Source organism: Lampetra planeri, chromosome 43 (genome assembly GCF_965212315.1).
Source record: "Lampetra planeri chromosome 43, kcLamPlan1.2.h2, whole genome shotgun sequence".
Lineage (NCBI taxonomy): Eukaryota > Metazoa > Chordata > Hyperoartia > Petromyzontiformes > Petromyzontidae > Lampetra > Lampetra planeri.
In genome coordinates this window covers 8,060,819-8,082,979 of record NC_136149.1, presented here as the reverse complement: position 1 = coordinate 8,082,979, position 22,161 = coordinate 8,060,819, and the positions used below count along the sequence as shown (strand labels likewise).

At 50.1% G+C, this 22,161-nt stretch overlaps 1 protein-coding gene across 1 annotated transcript; it reads left to right on the top strand.

Moving 5' to 3' along the window:
• Nucleotides 1–19,146: 19,146 nt before the first annotated feature.
• Nucleotides 19,147–21,812, top strand: LOC144732697 (uncharacterized). The gene is made up of 3 exons (XM_078614269.1): nucleotides 19,147–19,284; nucleotides 21,099–21,267; nucleotides 21,566–21,812. The coding sequence occupies exons 2-3, from the start codon at nucleotides 21,109–21,111 to the stop codon at nucleotides 21,758–21,760; spliced, it is 354 nt and encodes a 117-aa protein (XP_078470395.1). The 5' UTR covers nucleotides 19,147–19,284; nucleotides 21,099–21,108; the 3' UTR covers nucleotides 21,761–21,812.
• Nucleotides 21,813–22,161: the final 349 nt, after the last annotated feature.

The following is a 22,161-nucleotide window of genomic DNA, read 5'->3' as shown; positions in this document are numbered from 1 at the left end:
GTCCTGGGCTTGGTGAATCGTGTGTTCAAGTTGAACCGGCAAGCAATGTCTGATGCATTTCCCTTATGATGCAGGTTTAGTTTCGGTCTGGTGGTGGTCTTGATAGAAGAGCCCCCCTCAGTTGGGCTTTGCCCAAAAGGAGCAACAAGTGCCCCACTGACCTCTGATGTCAGGAGGATTGGGCTTTGTACTGTTTAAAAACTGATGATGGTAGGAATTGACACCCAGTTAATAGACCCCGAAAGAATGGGTAATATCTCTAAAATATATTTATGTAGAAACAGGGGTGATGCTCCCTTCACCGTCAAATGTATCGGCAGATCTTGGAAAGAAAATTGTTTTATGTTCCTGCGGCCATCCTCGCACCTGATCGGTGGGATTGAAAATTTCTTGCAGCGTGGCCGTTGAGACTAGAACTTGAGTTCCTGGAGTGATGCATAACTCCAAGCTAACATTGTCCCAAGCCCTTGCGAACTATGAGAAGGCATTTGACTCTGGAAACTTTAGCTTGAACTTTTGAGATGCGAAGGAACTACATCGAGAATATGCAGTTGACGAATCCATTGATACAGGTAGGAACAAGTTTCATACTTCCAACCAGGGATTATTTGTCTGTCGTGCATGGCCCCGGGTGCCGACCAATGGGAGTGGTGGGTTGGTAGAGGGGTGGGGGGGCACCGCTGCGACACGGGCAATGTTTCGGTCACAAAATGGAACTGGGGGAGGATTGCTCATTCAGAAAATAGAAGCCTTGAAAAGAAAAAAGCGGATCTTTTTGCCTTGTGTTTCTTTCAACATTCTCAGCCTTCAGGTGATTCAGTGAGTGGGGAGTGGGAGGGGTGGGGCTGGGGTGGGGCTGGTCACGCCGTGGTGCCCTTACAAAACGCAACGTTTAACCTACACACTACACTATACACGGTACACTACACTTGTACAGGTAGGAAGAACAGCTTCTACACTGCCCACCAGGGATTATTTGTCTCGTGCACGAACACGCTGTCCAACCAAGTTCCTACCTGCCCACTCCGAAGGAACGTGTAATTTGGGGGGGAGGGGAATTGGACTTGAATCAACGTTTCTCAGTTCTTATTGGTGGAAGTGTTAAAATGTGGACGAACTTGGAGCCTTGTCTTTATTACGTAGCAACGCTAGGCCCCACTTGCTTGACTCTTCCACCGAAATGTTTTTGGTCTCCCCTTAGCTCTTTGGAGCCCCTTCTCTCATGTCGATGGTCTCAGCGGTGTGCAACCGTCACATCAAAGCTCAACCTTTGCTTCCTGCCTTTTCAGTTTGAATCCCTTCAAACCTTGCCTCCTGATCAATCGCCGATGGAGGCCTCTGCACCAATTGGAGGCCTTGCAGTACTTCCTGGTTGTCTTTGGCTGCACGTTTGCTTTGGATGTGGTCTAAAATTAAGGTCATTACCGCAAAGGTGTGGGCAGATAGTGATGACCATCTCATTTTCTGGTGACCTAGTCCAACGTCCGATGCGAATGTGAAAATTCAAGAAATGTATCGGTATTGAGAAATATGCCCCTTTGAGTATTTGGCCAATGTAAATTTCCACATGCTACTGCGCTATCATGTGGCCAGGTCCCTTCTGAAACACATTCCTGCGGAGGGAGCTGGTAGGAACGTTGGGTTGCTCGGTCAATGGCCAAGGTCAACAGCGGTGTGGAGTATTCCGGAAAAATGCCTGACTGACGGCGGGCACAAGCCGGCGTGAGCTAGTTAAACGTTGAGTTTTATAAGGGTACCACGGGGTGACCAGCCCCTCCCCACCCAGCCCCACCCCTCCCACCCAGCCCCTCTCCACCCAGCCCCACCCTCCCCTCTCCACCCAGCCCCACCCCTCCCATTTTTGGATGCACGACGGACGGACGGACACAATAATCCCCTGTGGGCTGGTGTAACCAGGAGGTTCCTACCAGTAAAATATCCGTATCGCTCTGGATTTTACCTGGTAAAAGAAACAATAGTTTCGAGGCAGTGAGCTCGACGTGGCATGACTTTTGGAAAACCAAACTTGGTAACAAAGCATTGTGGCAGTGTAAATGCGTCCCCCAGGAAGATTGTGCCAAGTGTCTAATGTACACATGCTTCTCATTGCATTAATGCTGGTGATGTGGTTTGGTCAATGCACATCTGGTGCGTGAATTGGCATGGGGTTCCCAGTCTGACCTCGAAGGTTTCAAAAATGTTCCTGAATGTGGAACATGGAGAGGTGGTGATGTTCTCCACAGCTTTACCAGCTCCCCTGCTCAAAGTGCAGCAAGTGTCAATCTCAGTGTGGTGTCTGAGGGGCGAGAGAGTGCAAGATCTGTATTCCTATTGCAGGAACATGACGTGACAACTATAACGGTCTTGCTTTTTTTTGTTCCTCATCCCATTCACCACCACTGACTTACCAGTAGTGAAGTATGGTCAATCAACACTGAACAAATAAACCATTCAAAAAGTAAAGTTGATTTTGTTTAACCAGGTGAGACGAAAACTCAAGAGGCCAGGATGGTCTAATGTGCAAGTGACTTGGGTCACCAAAATGGCAAAGTACAGAATGAAGCAAAGAGCAATCTGACCGAAAAGCAACTTACGAAATCCAAAATATTGCACGAAAGTAAATATTTAATAAGTTATGTTGACAAAGTTGACTCGTGTATTTTGAATTTAAAGTGAAATAATTTAAAATTAAGTTACATAGATGCAAAAACGAGGTGGCTATTGCACTAATCTGTAAAACAAGTAAGGATATTAGTCAATTGCAGGTGAAGTCATTGTAGAGAATGTACAGCAAAAAAGTTGGGAGGGGAATCGTGGATATTTGTGTAGCGATGGATGCTAGGCGTTTGGGGTATTCATAGATGAGTGGGAACCACGTAAGCCATGCGAAACTGGCCAAACATCCTGCCACAGGACCCTCCCGGGAGAATCGTGAAACTGGATGACACTGCAGGGTGATTGGCACTGGTGATCGGAGTCGTTAACGTGAGAGCTGCATCTGTGCGTGGTAGTGAGAGGCGAGAGTTTATGCGAATCTACGTTGAATAAAGAAATTGGCATTGGATTTGTGATCCAGTTCCCAGGCAAAATAGCGGAGAGTGGCACCTTAATGTCAATACTCCACATCAGAGAAAAACAATCTCGGCTACCCTTCTTGTCATAGTTGTGGCAGGTTTGGATCGGGGTCTATCAGCACTTCTCTCCAAAACCACTCGAAGCAGTGGAGCCCACCCGACCTCTCAGCACGCAGTTACTCAGCATAGTCAGCCAAAAACGAAGAACCACCGACTATTGCAATACTTTTTCCAAAAATATTTTATTAACAAAACGATTCAGGGACAAGCAGAGATGTGAAAGGGGGTTGGCACCAACCCAAAAACATTACAGATCACAGTACAATGGAAACCTGTCTAAACTGCACGTTTACAATTTTTTTTTACATCTGATTGGGAACATGTGGATAGCATGACTGCCTCGTCAGCCGCCTCAATGTCAGCTAAATGCATAGATAACCTGATTGCCAAGTTCAACCTCCTGTCCAAGAAGAAGCCAGATCCACACGTGAAAAAGTTAGACGGTGACAAGATAGTTATCAATCAGAGTAACGACTCAATTTCCGACAGCCTTAAATCGGTTCTAGCTAAAGGGTTGAATTTCGCAGTCACCCCGTTGTGACCCTTGGGCTACACCCATCTCAAACCTTTATAACATCCTGCCTCAGCAGCTCTCTCGCTATATTTTCACCTGATGACAATTGCTTGTGTTGCTATCGAAACGTCGTGGTAATTTTTTTTTATATCTACGTGGCTTTACCGAAAGACCCAAAGAATATGAATTCCTGCAGTCATCAAAAGCTTTAAGTCAAGATTTTACCACCTCTACGGGGAGGGTTTCCACTCAACTATTAGATATTTTAACAACCTTGAGACAAGAAGGCTCATCTGATCGAGTCGCTCACTTTTCTGAAGAGATGCCACGACACTAAGGTAATACCAATCGCTTTTACACTGACATCTGCTGCTGTCACTTCTCCTAATGCCAAACGGATCTTGTTCAGTGCCGGCCTAGTCCTGATCTCAGAGTGAATAAGATTGCTCCAATTTGAACTAAACAATTTAGTCAAGGCTCTCTTGCAATCACAATTAACATTGACAGAAAAAATGTTTACATCTGATTGGGAACATGTATATAAAATGACTGCCTCATCAGCCACCTGAATGTCAGCTAAATTAAAGATAATCTGATTGCCAAGTTCAACCTCCTGTCCAAGAAGAAGCCAGGTCGACACGTTAAAAAGTTAGACGATGACAAGATTGTTATCAATCAGAGTAACAGCCCAATTTCCGGCAGCCTAAAACCGGTTCTAGCTAAAGGGTTGAATTTCACAGTCACCTCTAAAGACATCCCAGTTGATGATATCATTGCCCAGATCGACGTAGCCCTTAAGGGTTTGGGATACATTCCTGCAGACGTGGCAAGAACGGAAATCGCTGCAATCCTCAAAAACGCTAAGACACCTATAAGCAACATCAGTAAGGATGAGCACTTTGAGCGGTGTTAGATCGCGGAAATGTGTAAATGTTTTGTTAAACTACAGAATGCTTGACTTAAAGCTTTCGTGACTGCAGGAATTCATATTCTTGGGTCTTTCGATAAAGTCACATAGATAGGTTCAAAGAAAATTATTAAAAATAACAGAAAACTACGTTTTGATCGCAACGCAAGCGGTCATCTATTGGCAACATCAATAAGGATGAGCGCTTTGAGTTTGTCTCACCTAAAAAACAGAGATGACAGAGTCATCCTCTCAACCAACAAGGGCAATGCTACTGTCATCCTGGACAAAACCACATGCAACGACAAAATTCAGGACCTACTTAATGATGGAAGCTTTACCAAAATCAATAGAGATCCCACCAACCGCCTGGTTACGAAAACCAACAATATCATCACAGATTCGACATCTTTAACCGAACCAACCAAGCGGCTACCCTTAAAACCCTCTGCTGCTAGACCACCCAGATTTTATGGTTTACCAAAAATCCATAAAGAAGGGACAACCCTTCGGCCTATCGTCTCCACCATTGACTCACTCACCTACAAAGTAGCCTGATTTCTGTCTGAGACCTTACAAACATTCACTGGTAAGACCACCTCAGCTGTACTTAACTCGGCTCACTTGGTAGCGTTAATTAAGGACATCTCACTATCTCCAGGTGATTTGCTTGTCAGTTTCAATGTAAAATTTTGACTTAACTTTCGTGACTGCAGGAATTCATATTATATGGTTCTTTCAGTAAAGTCACGTAGATAGAAAAAATTATAACAATAAAATTAAAATTTTTTAAAGAAAGTTAATAAAAAAAATAATACAAATATCACAACGTTTCGATCACAACACAAGTAATCGTCATCAGGAGAAAAAGAGGGGGAAAGCTGCTAAAGCAGGCTGTTTATGAAAGTTTAGAGATGGGCGGGGCAGCTAATGTTAATGTAGGAGAGGTCTCCGACACTGGCAATAGGTCTACACCAATCAAAGAGCTGTTTATAAAGGTTTAGAGATGGGCAGGGCAGCTAGTGTTAATGTACGAGAGGTCTCTGATACCGGCAGTAGGTCTATACCAATCAAAACATTGCACCTCGTTCCACACACCCACACTGCTGACGGGTGAGGTGGACAAGAAAACAAATCAAGTCATGACCCAAAGTGGTTGATGACATCTTTCCAATGATTGCTGAGTTTAAAACCCTCGTCTCGGTTGAAATTGTGTCTGTGTCTGTAGAAATGGATGGCTTCGTGAACGAATCTTTGTTGATAGCCAGTCGGCTTGCAAAGTAACATCGTCTCAGAGGAATCAATTTCACGTGAACCAGCCGAATTAAAGTAATGATCAGCCACGGCAGAAGTATTGGTCCTGCCGTGTTTCAGATCTGCCTTATGTTCACGAACACGGTCCGAGACATGTCGTTTGGTTTTCCCAATGTAACTGCTGCCGCAGATACAGGTTAGTTTGTAGACGCCGAGATATTGCATGTCAGGAATCTTGTCCTTCTCAGATGGGATCAGGTCACTAATTTTATGCACTGCGTTAAATTGGACCTGGATCTTGTGCTTGTTCAAGATTTTGGAAATCGTTTGGGTTATCCCTGCTATGTAAGGTAAGGTGATGGTTTTGATTGAATCTTCAGATGGCTCCTTCCTCGCGGTTGGAGTGAAGGCTTTGAGGATTGTGTAGTCAGAATATCATTCGCCTTGAGAGCCTGGTGTACGTGTTAGAGATCACTTTGTTAGGTGTTCATGATCAGATATACATTGATCTCTATGGTATAGCGTTTTGATGAGAGCATTTTTCTGAGATGGATGGTGGTGAAAATCAGGTTTTAGGTAGGCATCCATATGGGTGGCTTTCCTGTAGACAGAGCGTCCCATTGAGCTATCTGGTCTCTTTTCGATTAAAACATCCAAGAATGGTAACTTGCCATCCTTTTCCACCTCCATGGTGAATTTTATGGCTGGGTGTATGGAATTGATGTGGTTGAAGAATTGGTCCAAAGCTGGTAGGCCATGTGGCCCAATGACGAACGTGTCATCTACGTACCTCTTCCAAAAGGAACGACGTAGGGTGGATGCCTGGATGGCATCTGTCTAAAAAAATTCCATGAAAACTTTGGCTACACCTGGAGATAAGGGAGAACCCATTGGGGTACCTTAAACTTGTTTGTAGAATGTTCCATACCAGGTGAAGTAAGTGTTGGTGAGGCAGTGTCTAACCAGGGCCGGTACATCAGCATTCAGTTCTTGTTGGACCAAATCTTTAATGACTGCAATGGTGTCAGGAACAGGAACTTTGGTAAACAAAGATACTACATCGAAAATCATATTCTATGGTTATTTCGGTAACGTCACGTAGATAGAAACAATGATAACAATAAAATAATGAAAATTAAAATAAAGTGAATAAAAAAATTACAAAAATATCACGACTGAGCAATCATTGGAAGGACGTTATTAACCAGGTTAAGTCATAACTGGCTGTGATGTTTAGTAGTTATTTTCTACTCTTTAGTGTTACATTAACAGGTTAAATGTCTTAACTTTAACAGGTTAAATATCTAACTAACACAGCCATTATACTAATAGGGGGTTTCCCCTTTTTTCTGCAACAAAACTGAAACCTTTTACAAGGATTCATGTCTGCATTAACCACAATACTTGTAGTCAAAATGCAAATAAAAAACACACTGATAATATATGCATTGTCCGTGAAACTGATTGGTCCACACCAGAGACAGTTTTCTTTTGAGCCTCGTCTCAATTGGCGCTCGACCAGATGACGCCAAAAGGCGGACCTAAAAAAAGGGACTCCACCTTTGAGGCATCTGCTCTCATGGCTGGCTCCTGGTTTGTTATGCCAGGTCATCTCGCGGTTCTCGAGCCCTCTCTCATGAACGCTATACGTGTGTAATAAAAGACTCGGACGCTTCTCTCTGTCCTGTGTCCTTTATTTGGGTTTGATCTCTTTTCCATCACGGTACTCCCCTATATACTCTCCACTCTGCAGCCCCAGGCTGCTGTCGCTCACGTAGCCCAACTCCCTCCTAGCAGCCCCGCTGCTGTCACGCCGTGCACACCCCTGCTGCCCGACTCCTCCCTTGCAGACCCGCTGCTCTCTGCAGCCTCTTCGCTGCTCCTCCTGCCCCGGGGTCGGTCACCGTTGGCCGACGGTGCCGATCCTCGTGGCTCGGGTGTGTGGCGACCTCGCCACTCTCTCCTCACCCTTCGCCCTGCGTGGCCTCTCACTTTCCCAGTCCCCGATCACTCCCGACTGCTTCCGGTTACCCCCCTTATAGACCCTTACCCTCTCCCCCACGTGACGTAACTCCTCCCCCCATGACGTCACTTCCTGGAGGTCGTTTACGCCCGCATTACACGTGTTTTTGCGTAGGGTCACTGCGCCAAGTTAACTCGTGTGGATTGGACACGCTTGTGGTGTGGATCTGAGCGGGTTGCGCGCTGCGATTTTGAACTCTGCGACCCGAGTTTGATTCCCAATTGGGGTCAACACCAGATGAGACTTTTTCTTAACGAGTCCTGGACCTTCTCTAGGTCGACGTGACCGCAAATGAGCACTTGGTGTGTGCACCCCTCAACGTGGGAAGCAAAGGTCGCGGGGCGTGGTGCTGGCGATCTACCCCCTCGTGTGCTATACTGGTTGCTAACAGTCGAAAGGTTATATCGGAGATCGAGCTTCATCTTGTGTAAAATTAATGTACACTGTGTTCAGTGATAATCTCGTGATGCCTTCATCTGCCGCCGCCATGGAGGATCTGAGCGCTGTGATGGACATCTTCGTGCACGAGTTCTGCACCAACTGTTAAGGAGGCGCATGGAGCGTCTCCATGAGGAACCACAAGCAACAGAATCTGCTCATAAAGCACATGCGGCCCTACCTGGTTGTGGGTTTCCTGTGCCCTCCACGGCGACAGCACCGCAAGCACCTCCTCACGCAGCCTCTCCACTCGGCTCGACGAATTCACATTGTGGGATCTTCATGGCCTGGAGCTGCGACACCTCGAGGTGGCGCCAGAATCCGTGGCGCTGGGTTTTGCAGGAACGACTGAGCGGGAGTAGCCGTTGCTAAGGGGTTGATTACGACTGGTCTTATGGCCACCATGACATGTTTACTCTCGATGCAGCACTGATTAGAGGGATTTGTACACTGCCTTTAGCAGAAACTGTTTCCGTTATCACGCCTGCAGGGTGCGTGTGACCTGGATGAAGTGCGCAAGATCATGGGGGATCTGCATGAGAACCAAGGCACCAGCGTGGACTTCCAAGCGTTCATGGCCACGTGGATGCGGATCCTCGTGGCTGGTCATGCCCCGTTCCAGGAGTGTGTGTTCCTCACCAAGGGGCCATTTGGCCCGCCCATTTCTACATATAAACCGAAATAAATCCCTTTAAATGGAACGAGTTGAAAAATGTAATCGCTGGGAAACTGGTCCTGGTCTTCGTGAATCATGCGTTTGACCTCGCGGGTGTTACGATGAACGGGCTTGAAATTGTTTCAAAACAGCTCCGTGATAGGCGACACGACGCCCAATGATCAGTGCCCCTCCCCTTTTTAAATGAACGATGTATAGGCATATCTCGGAAAGAATCAGAATTTGAAAGCGGCCAAGCTCACACCTGAGCTTTCGGATTTGGAAAGTGTTCTACCAGCGTACCCGTTTACACTATACAAAGTTTCGTTGAGCGATGCATAACTATAAACTGATCTTGTCCAAAGCTCTGTGCTACGAGAAGGCCGTTGAATGTCTAAATGGAGGAGCTTCAACTTCGGTGGGAACGGGGTGATGCCGAGGATATGCAGATGAAGACTTGCTATTCGAGGGGGTATCTCACTTTAACAAACATTATTCACCGGGCATTGTTTTCCAACGATGTTATTGGTGGAAACAAAGGCACGGGCAAATGGAGAGGCTATTGCCTCTGATTTTCTGATGAAACTCCAAGGTGGGATATGAATGAATGTGAAACTGCAAGAGATAATCAACAAGCCCAAAAGTTGGGCTCTTAAATGAGCCGAACAATGGTCGCGAGCAACCTGCTGGGAAACATTGCAGACTGTTTTGAAGGCCCGAGCGAGGTTTAAGTTGTAACCAATTGTGAAAGGGGTGCTCCGGTGGCGAGACTTTAACGACCTTGCCTGATATACAGGAGATCATGGGTTCGATCCCAACCCTGACGCCTGCTGTATATGTGGAGTTTGCGTTTCTGTCTTCGCCATGGTTGCGTCGATTTTTTCTGGGTTTTTTGTTTTCCCCTTGCACATGTTGATCCATGCGCTTGAGTATTTGGCGGCTATAAATTTTAGCTTGATAGGCCAATTCATTCAGCTACCATTTGTGGCCAGATCACTTCTGAAAAAGAACACTATAGCTCAGTGGGCCTTAACTGTTAAAATAAACTGTTTTATAGTTTAAATCGAGGCGGTGAGGTCAACGTGCGGATCTGGCACGTGAATTGCCGTGGGGTTCCCCGGTGTTTGACCTCGGGGACGCCCTCAGAAGTTTTGCTGCTGAAGGTAGAATGCGGAGAGTCTACACTCGGGTTGTGATGTTCCCCGCAGCTCCGGTTACTCCAATACTTGGTGCCACTCCGTTTCCAATCAACGTGCAGCTGTTGACAACGATAAACCCCGTTTGGTGTCCATGAGAGGGGCCAGAAAGTGCGAGATCTGTGCTGGTATTGAAGGGGTATGACGCGACAACGGAAACGGTCCTGCTTCCCCCCCGTCGCACATCCCATTCACCACCGACTTACCACATTGGTGAAGTATGGTCAATCAACACGGCACATCCAGAGATTCGTTGAAAAACATTCGAGTCGAGTGCAATTTGTGTACCCAGGTGACAACTCAAGAGACCACGGAGGGCCTGATTAGAAAACATAACCCAGGTAATGAGAATTTCAGCCACAAAACAATCAACAGCTATTAAGCAAAGGGCAATCAGAGCAATAACAACTGCGTCACGAAACATCTAAAATATTTCGCAATAATAATTATGTTTTATTATAAATTCCCTGTAGCAGAAGTCGGCTCGGGTAGATCATTTTTAGACCGATCACATTAAACATATAAAAGATGGCTATCACATTAATCTGAAAACAGGTGAGGATATTCGAGCCAAGTGCAATTGCAAGTGAAGTTACCGTAGAGAATCGACAACTCAGCATCGAATTGCGATGTCGATGGGAGGGGAACCAAGGACATTTGCAAAGCGATGGAATTTTAGGCGTTTGAGGCATTGTTTCTAGCTAGTGTAATGCGAGCAAGGACAGGGTGGGCGCTGCCTCTGCACCACTCACGCGGGCCGGAGTATTAGGGGAGGTGGAGCCTGGTCGTCGGGGTGAGTGGGGGCGGAGTCAGGGTCACGTGAGGAGGAGGAGGAGTCAGGGTCACGTGAGGAGGAGGATATAGGGTGAGAACCGGAAGGGGATCGGGAGTCGAGAGAGAGTGAAGATAGGAGAAGCCACGCGGGGTGCTGGCGGAGGAGTGGCACGAATTGCCACGTGGTCGGAGTCACGGCACCGTCGGCCAGCGGTGTACGTGGAGCAGCGGAGTGGTTGCAGAGTGTGCGGGAGCACACAGAGCAGCAGAGTGGCGGCAGAGTGTGCGGGGCACACGGGCAGCGGTGTGGCTGCAGAGAGAGCGGAGGACTCGAACGGCGTGCGGAGGGCACGCGACGGAAGAGGTGCGGGTCCGACCGGGGACATCGCGGGGTGCGAGACAAAAACCCAATAACGGACAGACGGAGACCAACATCGCCTCAGAGTCCTTTATTACATTGGAGTCAGAAGTGAGACGGCATGTCGAAACAGCTCAGAAGAAAGAACATACCTGCACCATCTTCTGCACCATCTTCTGAAGACGACGACGATCTTTCTCCGGCGGTGGCGCTACCAACGATGGAAGGCGGAGGCGACGCAGGGACAGGCAACGCGCCGGGAGTGCAAGATGTTACAGGCTCAGCAGGACCGTCTGCGTTGGTGGGCACCGTGGAGGGATGGCGACACGTGGCGGCCCAACTTGAGTCGCTGAAGGCTGTTTTAATGCAGTTATGCGCCCTGGTGACGCCCACGACGAGTCCGGGGAGGCCAAGCGGGGAGCATCCGAGTGGGGCCTTGCCGAAGCTTCCAGCCCTCTCCAACACGCGGCACGAAGCCGCCATCTTGGGCGTGGTCGGGGAGGAACGGCGGGAAGCCGCCATCTTGCTGCCTCCACCGCAGGAAGCCGCCATCTTGGGCGTGGTCAGGGACGAACGACGGGGAGCCGCCATTTTGAACACGTTGCAGAGTGACGCCATCTTGTCGCTGCCGCATGGATCACCATCGGCGGATGACGGCGGCGTGGGGACCCGCAGCCATCGTCTAACGACTGTGAAAGAATTCTCCATTGGCGGAGATTGGAGCGCATTCGCCTGCCGTTTTCAAGCGGCGGTACGATCCGCAAAATGGACGGATGCGGAAGCCTTGGATGTCTTGCCAATGCTTCTTGACGACGAGCCCATCAGGTTCTTCCGTTCCATCAAGGCCGCAAAGAAGATGACGCTACAGGGGGTGTTTGAAGAAATGGCGGAGGCGTATGAGCCCCCGGACGATGCACATCGCAGGTTCGTGCAGCGGCAACGGGCACCTGAAGAATCGCCGGTGGCATTCCAGGGCGCTGTGATGGAGCTAGCTATGGCCGCGTATCCGGAGACGGAGCCCGACTTGTTGGAACGCCTGATACTGGGTAAAATGTTGGAGTTATCCAGGGATTTGGGCATCCCCATACCGGTGTGCGGCTACGATAAGTTAACGTCCCGGACGGCGGCTAAGTGCCTGGATGCCCAATTCAACCTTCGCCGGTGGAAACAGGTGATGGCTTGGACGGGGAGCCCCACCATCGAAGGCGGTGCAACAGGGTGGGACCCGAAGAAGGCCGTCTATGTTCGTGATGAGAAGGGTCCTGAGGAGCTGACGGCGGCATCGACCCAGTGGCCTGCTCGAGGGGGAGCGAGGTTGCGCCCCGGGCTGCCGGTGCGGGAGCGCCAAGACAGTGGGGGTGCTGCACAGCGAGCCGACTTGGCGTGTTTCCGCTGCGGCTGTAAGGGCCACTTCGCCAGAGAATGTTGGGCTCGCATTCGGCAGCCGCCCCAGCAGGAGGCCTCGGTCACGGACGCGACGCGGCAGGATCACCCACGACAGGCAAGTCGGTACGCATCAGACACCCAGCAAGGCCTGTTATCTCATGCATCACCATCGCCATGCGGGCCGGGTGCCATTACTAACGGGGGGGGCGCTTAGTAATCCGCGTCGCTCTCTGACGCAGTGGCGGAAATTGGCGCGACGGGTGGTTGCGGTCGCAACTGGGTCGTCGACCGTGCCGGATTCGATCCAAGGGCTCGACGTACGCATTTTGGTGGACTTGGGTGCATCCGCGACTATTATCTCCGACGTGATATTCCATTTCTTGTCCATTCCGCCGGGGCAGGTGCGGCCGGTTTACGACTCTTGCATAGCGGCGAACGGGGGTAGTATGGGCATTGTGGGTCAGGTGGACGCCAGTATATCGGTTGGGGGTGTTTCGGCTTCAGGGACCGTGTTGATTTCCAGGTCCTTCGCGGTGCCCTGTTTGTTGGGGACCGATTTCCTGGCCAAGATGCCCATTCAAATAAGGGTGGATCACAATTGTATTGAATTGCCAGGGGGTCGGCAAATTTCATTCTTGCCGTCACCCTGAGGCCAGTCAGCTCCTGACCGTCAGGTACAGGCGCTGTCCGAGGTATCGGTGGATATTCCGCCTGGCTCGCAGATGCGTATTCCGCTGCGGTATCGGAAACCGGTGCCTGGAATCGAGGGTGCGGCGGGTGTTTTGTTATCACCGTCCACTGCTATAACAGGTGGCTTGACGCTGGTCGGGGCACAGATGATTATCCGGCCGGGTCAACCTCCGTTTTTACAAGTGTTGAATGGAAGCGCGGATAATGTTGTTGTACCGGCCGGAACGGTTTTGGCTCACGCTACGACTGCTTTCACGAGCCATGACGATCAGGGCCGCCGGGGCCTTGTAGGGGGGGTATCGACCTCCACGTCACAGGACGATCGATGGATTGCCGAGTTGTGCCGGGAAAATGCGTCTTTGACTGGGGACCAGCGGTCCGCGCTTCGCGCGCTGTTGGGGAAGTATTCCAACGTCTTTAGTGCGGACGATTTCGATTTGGGTCGCACCTCCTTGCTTTCCCACCACATTGATACGGGTGATGCCGCTCCGATTCGGATGAACCCGCATCGGTTGAGTCCGCCGGAGCGGGATCACATTCGCGGCGCAGTCGAGGAGATGCTGGCCGCTGACATCATTTCCCCGTCCAACAGTCCATGGGGCGCGCCGGTGGTGCTTGTGAAAAAAAAGGATGGGAAGTTGCGGTTTTGTGTTGATTTTCGCAAATTAAATAAGGTGTCGGTTGCGGACACGTACCCCCTGCCGCGTATGGATGATTCCCTCGATGCCTTGTCTGGGGCGAATTTTTTTTCTACTCTTGATCTCTCATCGGGATTCTGGCAACTTCCCCTGGACGAGTCTTCGAGGGAAAAGACGGCTTTCCGGACGCCGCAGGGATTGTTTCAGTTTAATTGTCTTCCCATGGGCTTGAACGCCACCCCCGCGACATTCCAGCGGCTGATGGAGCTCGTGTTAACGGGTCGGCAGTGGGAGACGTGCTTGATATACTTATACAATGTTATCGTCTTCAGCCGCACGTTTGAGGAACATCTGCGGAGGTTGGACGCGGTGTTTTCTAGAATGCGTTCCGCCAATTTGAAATTTAAGCCCAAAAAGTGTCACTTGTTGCAATGATCCGTGCGCTATTTGGGCCACATTGTCAGTTCGGAAGGGGTCACCACGGACCTGGAGAAGACGGCGTGCATCCGTAACTGGCCGACTCTGGCCTCAGTGGGGGACGTGCGTCGGTTCGTTGGGTACGCTTCATATTACCGCAGGTTCGTTCCAAACTTTGCCACGATCGCTAGGCCGTTGCACCTCCTTACGGCTAAAGGCCACAGATTCAGCTGTGGACCGACGGAAGAGGCGGCGTTTCAAGGCCTGCGCGATCGTTTGGCGTCGGCACCGACGTTAGACTATCCAGATTTCACTTGACCTTTAATTCTGGATACCGACGCTAGTGACACCGGGATTGGGGCTGTTCTGTCCCAGTCTAGGGACAGCGTCGAACGTGTGGTAGCTTACGGTAGCCGCGTGTTGTCTCCAGTGGAGACCCGTTACTGCGTTACTCGCCGCAAACTTTTGGCTATTGTACATATTCTTCGCCAATATCGGCCGTATTTGTACGGCTGTACGTTTATTGTGCGCACGGACCATGCGGCCTTGCAATATGCCCTGAGAGTTGACCAACCGTCTGGCCAATTGGCACGATGGTTGGAAACCCTGTAGGAATTTTCGTTCGAAATTCAGTATCGGAAGGGGTCGCATCACGCGAACGCGGACACACTCTCTAGATTGCCGCAGGGGTCCTCTTGCGCTTGCGCTTCGGGCACGAATAGGTGTACGTGGATTCCACAACCCCCTCGGCCTGTTGTGTCCGTTGTCGAGGTGCCCGAGGCTCCCGTATGCCCGGGACCGGCTGATGGGGTTTTGAACCTGCCGCGTTCGGTATGGATTCGCGAGCAATTGCTCGATGAGTCGCTGGGGGCCTTGCGGGGTCGGGCTGCGTCCCACCTGACAGCGGTGACCGCTGTCAGGTGGGACGCCGGGAGCCGCTCTCCGGGATGGGTTGCTGATGTGGAGGGAAGGGTTGCACGATCGCTGGCGTCTGGTGGTGCCGTCGTCGTTACGGTACGAGTTGGTTCGGACTCTGCACTCCGAGACGTTGTTACATCTCGGGGTGCAGAAAACCTTGTTGACATTGCAGCGGGACTACTTCTGGCACAGCATGACGACTGATGTCGTCGGGCACATTCGGGCGTGTCCCGACTGTGCCCGGCGGAAGCCGCCTAAACACCCATATGTGCTGCCAGTGCAGTCCATACAGGTGTCTCGGATTAACGAGTTGGTGGCGTTGGATATTTTGGGGCCCTTCCCGCCGTCCGCTCGGGGGAATAAATTTTTGCTGGTCGGGGTGGAATATCTTTCCTGCTGGGCGATGGCTTGGCCCTTACCCGACCAGTCGGCGGCGTCTATCACGGACGCATTCCTGTTCGGATATGTAATGGACAAAGGGGCGCCGGAAAGGTTGCTCACAGACCAAGGGCGAAATTTTTCTTCTAAATTATTGGCTGAGGTGTGTGCTGCACTAGGGACCAAGAAGGTTTGGACGTCTTCCTACCACCCGCAAACGGATGGGATGGTGGAACGGCTTAATCGGACCCTGTCGGCCATGCTCTGTCACACGGTTAGCGAAAAGCAGACTGATTGGGATTTGCATATCCCTGGGGTGCTCTCTGCATACCGGATGACGCCTCTCGCGTCGACGGGTTACTCACATTTTTTTTTAATGTACGGCCGCGAGAATGTGCCGCCGGTGGACGTGCAGCTGGGTACGGGGCGAGGGGTCCTGTTAAGCCTCTCCCGGAGTACATTCAGGACGCTGTTCGTCGCATGACAGAGGCACGGGAGGGGGCCCGATTGGCTACGGCCAAGACCCAGGCCCGGAACGAACGTTGCGCTCGGCGCTCGGATGGGGAATGCCCCTGGCGAGTGGGGGACATGGCCTGGCTGCACTGCCCGCAGGTGCGAGTGGGGACCTTCCCTAAGTTGCACAAACCATGGCAGGGGCCGGTTGTGCTCATTGAGGTTCCTAGTCTGCAGTCCGCACGTGTTCGTTTTGGATCGCGGCGCTGGCACGTCCATACGTCTCGATTGAAACCCTACGTGGCCCCGCAGACGCATGCATCATCCCCTAATATTGCCTTGCCGGTGTCTGTTGCATCCGACGCGCCACTGACTTTGCCTGTTCAACCTGCAAGCACGCCTGTCGTGCCTTCTACAGACGGACCGGCCGTGACACAGATGGATACAGTGATTCCTGCTCCGGGTGGGCCTACCACGGCGACGGGGACACTTGACCCCGCTGCCCCTCCAACCCCGCCACGGACGCATTTGCAGGAGACCCCGGTGACGGGTCTCTCTGGGGAATGGGACTCTGGAATTGACAGGCCTCCAACAGCAGCGGGCGGTTCCGATCCCGCCGCTCCTAAAACCCTGTCGCGGTCGCGATCTGTGCGGGGGCCGCCCACCGTTCGGGACGGGCCGGCGACCCGCACGCATTCCAAGTCCCTTTCCTTTCGTTAATTGTTGTTGTTGTTATAATCTCCGTTTGTCTTGTAATGCTGATTGCTGTATTTTTACTCGCATTATTTTGTTCTGTTGCAGCCAGGGACGGCTGGTTTTTCATCAGGGGGGGGGGTCATGTAATGCGAGCAAGGACAGTGTGGGCGCTGCCTCCGCACCACTCACGCGGGCCAGAGTATTAGGGGAGGTGGAGCCTGGTCGTCGGGGTGAGTGGGGGCGGAGTCAGAGTCACGTGAGGAGGAGGAGGAGTCAGGGTCATGTGAGGAGGAGGATATAGGGTGAGAACCGGAAGGGGATCGGGAGTCGAGAGAGAGTGAAGATAGGAGAAGCCACGCGGGGTGCTGGCGGAGGAGTGGCACGAATTGCCACGTGGCCGGAGTCACGGCACCGTCGGCCAGCGGTGTACGTGGAGCAGCAGAGTGGCTGCAGAGTGTGCGGGAGCACACGGAGCAGCGGAGTGGCTGCAGAGTGTGCGGAGTCACACGGAGCAGCGGGGTGGCTGCAGAGTGTGCGGGGCACACGGCCAGCGGTGTGGCTGCAGAGAGAGCGGAGGACTCGAACGGCGTGCGGAGGGCACGCGACGGAAGAGGTGCGGGTCCGACCGGGGACATCGCGGGGTGCGAGACAAGAACCCAATAAAGGACAGACGGAGACCAACATCGCCTAAGAGTCCTTTATTACACTAGTAAGTGTTATTTCCTAATTGCTTATGCCTCAAAAGTAGAGAAAATGGCTATTATTCCCCGCAAACATTGCTTTTGTGACCAGGATAGTTATATTTTGAAATGTACCTTTTTTCAGAACATTCCAGATAGATTCAGTGCTGAGTAAACTTGGAGTAACTTCTTGAACATTCTAGAACTTTCCCGTAATATAAATAGTAGTATAAATACGGGGGCCTTAAGCCGACCAGTTCAGTTTAGTTCCAGCTGGGTAAGTGGATACCTTTGTGCATTTTTCTGAGATGGCATCAAGAGGCTGCAAGCATCTGGCAGACGCATTTTGCTATGTCTGCGGCCAATTTATCAAGACAAGAGCAAAAAAGTATTCTGTGAAAGCATCTGCGAAGATGTGTGAGGCCGACAAGCCATATTTCGGCATGCCTGTCGGGGATCAAGACAAACCCTGGGAACCTGACTTCACCTGCGAGCAATGCAAAAAAACTTTGGAAGGTAAGATGGACAATTGTTGCTCGGAATTTTACGTTCTAAATTTTTTTTTAATACATTTTTTTTTACAATTTTTCATGTTATTGAATTTTTTTTATTAATGGAGATCAACGTAGAGTGGCTTTTGGAAAACCGAACTTCGTGATATAAAGTAACGTGGCAGTGTCAATGGAAACGCAAAATCGTGCCAGCAGTGTCTAATGCACGTCCTTCTTATCGTGCTGTTATTATGATGATGACGTTGGTGATGACACAATGACGCAGTTGAGTTATGGGATTTTAAGAGTGATCTAAGCAACATAAATAATATACTGTACTGCAATGAAGCAAAAAAGTGATTGAAGGAAAAACAACTACGTCCCATGAAAAGCCGCAAATATTGCATTTTCACAATTCATGGAACATAAATTCCCTTTAGCCTGAGTCGATTCGATTATTTTCGACTTATCGTGGTATAATAACAAGTAACATGAACTGTAAACACGCGAGGATATTCGAGTCACGAGCAATTGCAGGTGAAGTTATCGTCAAGAATCGACAGCTCAGCATCGAATTGCGATGGAGATGGGAGGGGAACCACGGACATTTGTGAAGCGTTCGAATTCCAGGCGTTTGGGGCATTCCCAGATGATTGGGAACCACGTGTGCCATGTGAAACTGGCCAAACATCTCGGCGCAGGAAACTGGGAGAGATTCGTGATACTCGGTGACACTGCAGGAGGAGTGGCGCTGTGGTGATCGGAGTCGTTAACGCGAGAACTGCGTCTACGCGCGGCAGTGAGAGAGGCGAGCTGCTGGCATATCACGTGGCGACGTGAGAGTTCAGGCGAATCGACGCTGAATATCAAAACTCGCATTGGATTTGTGATCAAGTTTCCTGGCAACAGAACAGCGAGTGACGCCTTCACGACAATAGTGAACATCAAAGAGACAGACAAACTCATCCACCCTCCTTCTCGTCATCATCATCAATTATCATCGTAATCGTTTCCATTACCCCGCACAGGCAGGGGAATTCGTCTGAATGAGCTGACGCACGGAATTGGTCAGATTCACACGCGGAGACTCGATGGGTCATGTGACGTCAATAAAACATGTCGATGAAATGATTGTTAACAGCACAGGTGCAAACAATTATACGTGACGTCACCAGCACACGTGAAGGCGTAATTGGTGACGTCACCAGCATAGCTGAGGATTTTAACCCTGCGGGAGGCGGATTCAGTGGTTGCTGCTCGGCGTTCGTATTCTTCTACATCCCGGTGAGTTCCGTCTCCTCTCGGCGTCTCGAGTTCGGTGGAGACATCCGTGGCTTGAGGACGTGTGTCTAAATATTACTGCTTGGGATAAAAAGGCATCTGGGCGTAGTGTTGGCATTAATAGGTGCTTGTTAACAATGATGTTTTAATTTAACGACTGGAAAATATTATGGGGGCCTGTGGTGGTTCTGCTCTTGTCTGCAAAACCCCAAGCCGTATTTCACCTGGGTGGTTTTAAGTCCTGTCAGATGTGGTGCGGTCTGGGGTACTTCCAAGGATCGGTGCTTGGTTCTGTTTAGCATTTAACATGACACTTTGGAGCACTTATTTCTAGGGCTGCGCTACCATTGCTACACCGATGACGCCCACGTTTGCCTCCAGCTAACACCATAGTCTACATCGGAAATCTTTTCAACTGTAAAATTATGGTTGCAGGAAAAATGTTTTCGGAGCTAAATTTAAACAAGATTTAATTAGCTTAGTCGGCTTTCCCCAACAACTAAACTGGGACTTTTAAGCCTAGTTATTGATGGCCAGAACGTCTGCCCGAAGCATGATTTGTTATCTTTGTGATATTTGATCGGTCCCTTTCCATTCAATGCTCGTGCTAAGGTTGCAAACACTTTTACCTGCCAACAGTGCTCGACTGCGCAACATACTTATGCTTGCTCATTGTGAGGCTCGTCCATGCACTTGTTCTCTCGCGACTCGATTTTTGAAAAGCCTTGCTGGTAGATGTTTCAAATAAGATTCTTGGTAGATTACATTGTTCAGAATGTAGCCGTTGGGTTGCTTGCCCTCGCCCCATTGTGACCATATTTCCCTGGTTCTCATTACACTGGTTTCTTGTCTAGAAGCGGCTGTTAAAGAGCCTTGTACTAGTGAAGGCCTTGCAATTGCTGGTACCACATTCATGAGGTTGATTCATCCCTACACCCCTTGCCAAGGTTGTTAAGATCTGCAACCCCCCACCCTTCTGCGAGTTCTGCGATCCCAGCTGCCTTCCTGGTGTGAGCGGCCATTTGCTGTGCCTGTGGCACTGCTTGAATGCCCTACCTTTGTACATTCGTTTATTCTATAATTTGGATACTTTTAAATCTCGTAATTTAAAATGGTATTTCTAAAGTCCGCGTCTCTTTAGCTTGGCCTTTCCTTAGCCTTTATTTCCTAGAAGGCGCCTTGAGACCGGTGGAAGGCGCCTTACAGATGTAAATTATGTATTACAGGCGACCCCCCCCCCCCGCAACTACGACCTAATTTGTTCCCGGACTACGTCGAAAGGTCGAGCTGTTGAAAGTCGAACACTTAATTTCCCATTGGCAAAATGTTAGACATTGGGGTTCCGTTCCGGGATAACCCATTACATTTGTTTAAGTGAATTTGGTGAAAACCCTTACAAACATTTATTTTAACATAACCTTTACCAAATGTGTGAAACCAAACTGACAGTTGGAAATCATTTAATTTTCAGACGTAGCAGAAGGTAAATTTACTAAGTTGAAGAGCATTGAGTGCCGCAGTTCTCACCGCAGCTGCACAGTTGGGCTAAATTGTACATGCGTCAGAAGAGCATAGCGCTGTCATCTGGCGACGTCTGCGTAACATGAACGCGTCGCCTAATGGCGCTGCGTCTGCACACGACCTGCTCGGACTCGTCGGTAGTTTGGTTGTTACCGAGGGTCTTAATTATTATAAGAAAAGTCTTATGCGGGGGGGGGGCGGTGTTGCAAGTCGAGCTGTCCTATACGTCTGGGCACCCAAAAAGGCTATGGGCGTGCTTTATCTTGGTATGTAATGTACACGTGTGTTGGCTGAAGGAATCTGGTGATGCCTTCGTCTGCTGCTGCCATGGAGGATCTGAGCGCTGTGATGGACATCTTTGTGCGCGAGTTCTGCGCCAACTGTGAAGGAGGCGCGGGGAACGTCTCCATGAGGAAGCACGCGCTGCAGAATCTGCTCGTGAAGCACATGCGGCCCTACCTGGCGGTGGGTTTCCTGTGGCTTCTGCGCGGCAGCAGCACTGCAAACGTTTCTCGAGCAATGTGGTGCCATGACGTGTCTCCGCGTGCACTAGGAGCCGCTGCGGCTTGAGGCGGTGCCATGTGCTGTGGCACTGGGTTTTGCAAGAACGAGTGAGCGTGCTTCGTCACTGTTAGAGGTTGATTGAGACTGGGCTCGTAATGGCCACCATAGCATGTTGATTCCTATTTCTGTTGCTGCAACACTCCGCAGAGTGATTGGTGCATTGGCTGTAGCAGAAAGTGTTCCTGTATCACGAATGCAGGGTGCGTGTGACCCGGATGAAGTGCGCAAGATCATGGGGGATCTTCACGAGAACCAAGGCGCCAGCGTGGACTTCCAAGCTTTCATGGCCACGTGGACGCGAATCCTCGTGGCTGGCCATGCCCCGTTCCAGGAGTGCGTGTTCCTCACCAAGGGGCCCTGTGGCCAGCCCATTTCTGCTGATAAGCCCAAATAAATCTTTCAAATGTATATAAAATGAGATGACTAATAAAATTGCTGGCACACTGGTCCTGGGCTTGGTGAATCGTGTGTTCAAGTTGAACCGGCAAGCAATGTCTGATGCATTTCCCTTATGATGCAGGTTTAGTTTCGGTCTGGTGGTGGTCTTGATAGAAGAGCCCCCCTCAGTTGGGCTTTGCCCAAAAGGAGCAACAAGTGCCCCACTGACCTCTGATGTCAGGAGGATTGGGCTTTGTACTGTTTAAAAACTGATGATGGTAGGAATTGACACCCAGTTAATAGACCCCGAAAGAATGGGTAATATCTCTAAAATATATTTATGTAGAAACAGGGGTGATGCTCCCTTCACCGTCAAATGTATCGGCAGATCTTGGAAAGAAAATCGTTTTATGTTCC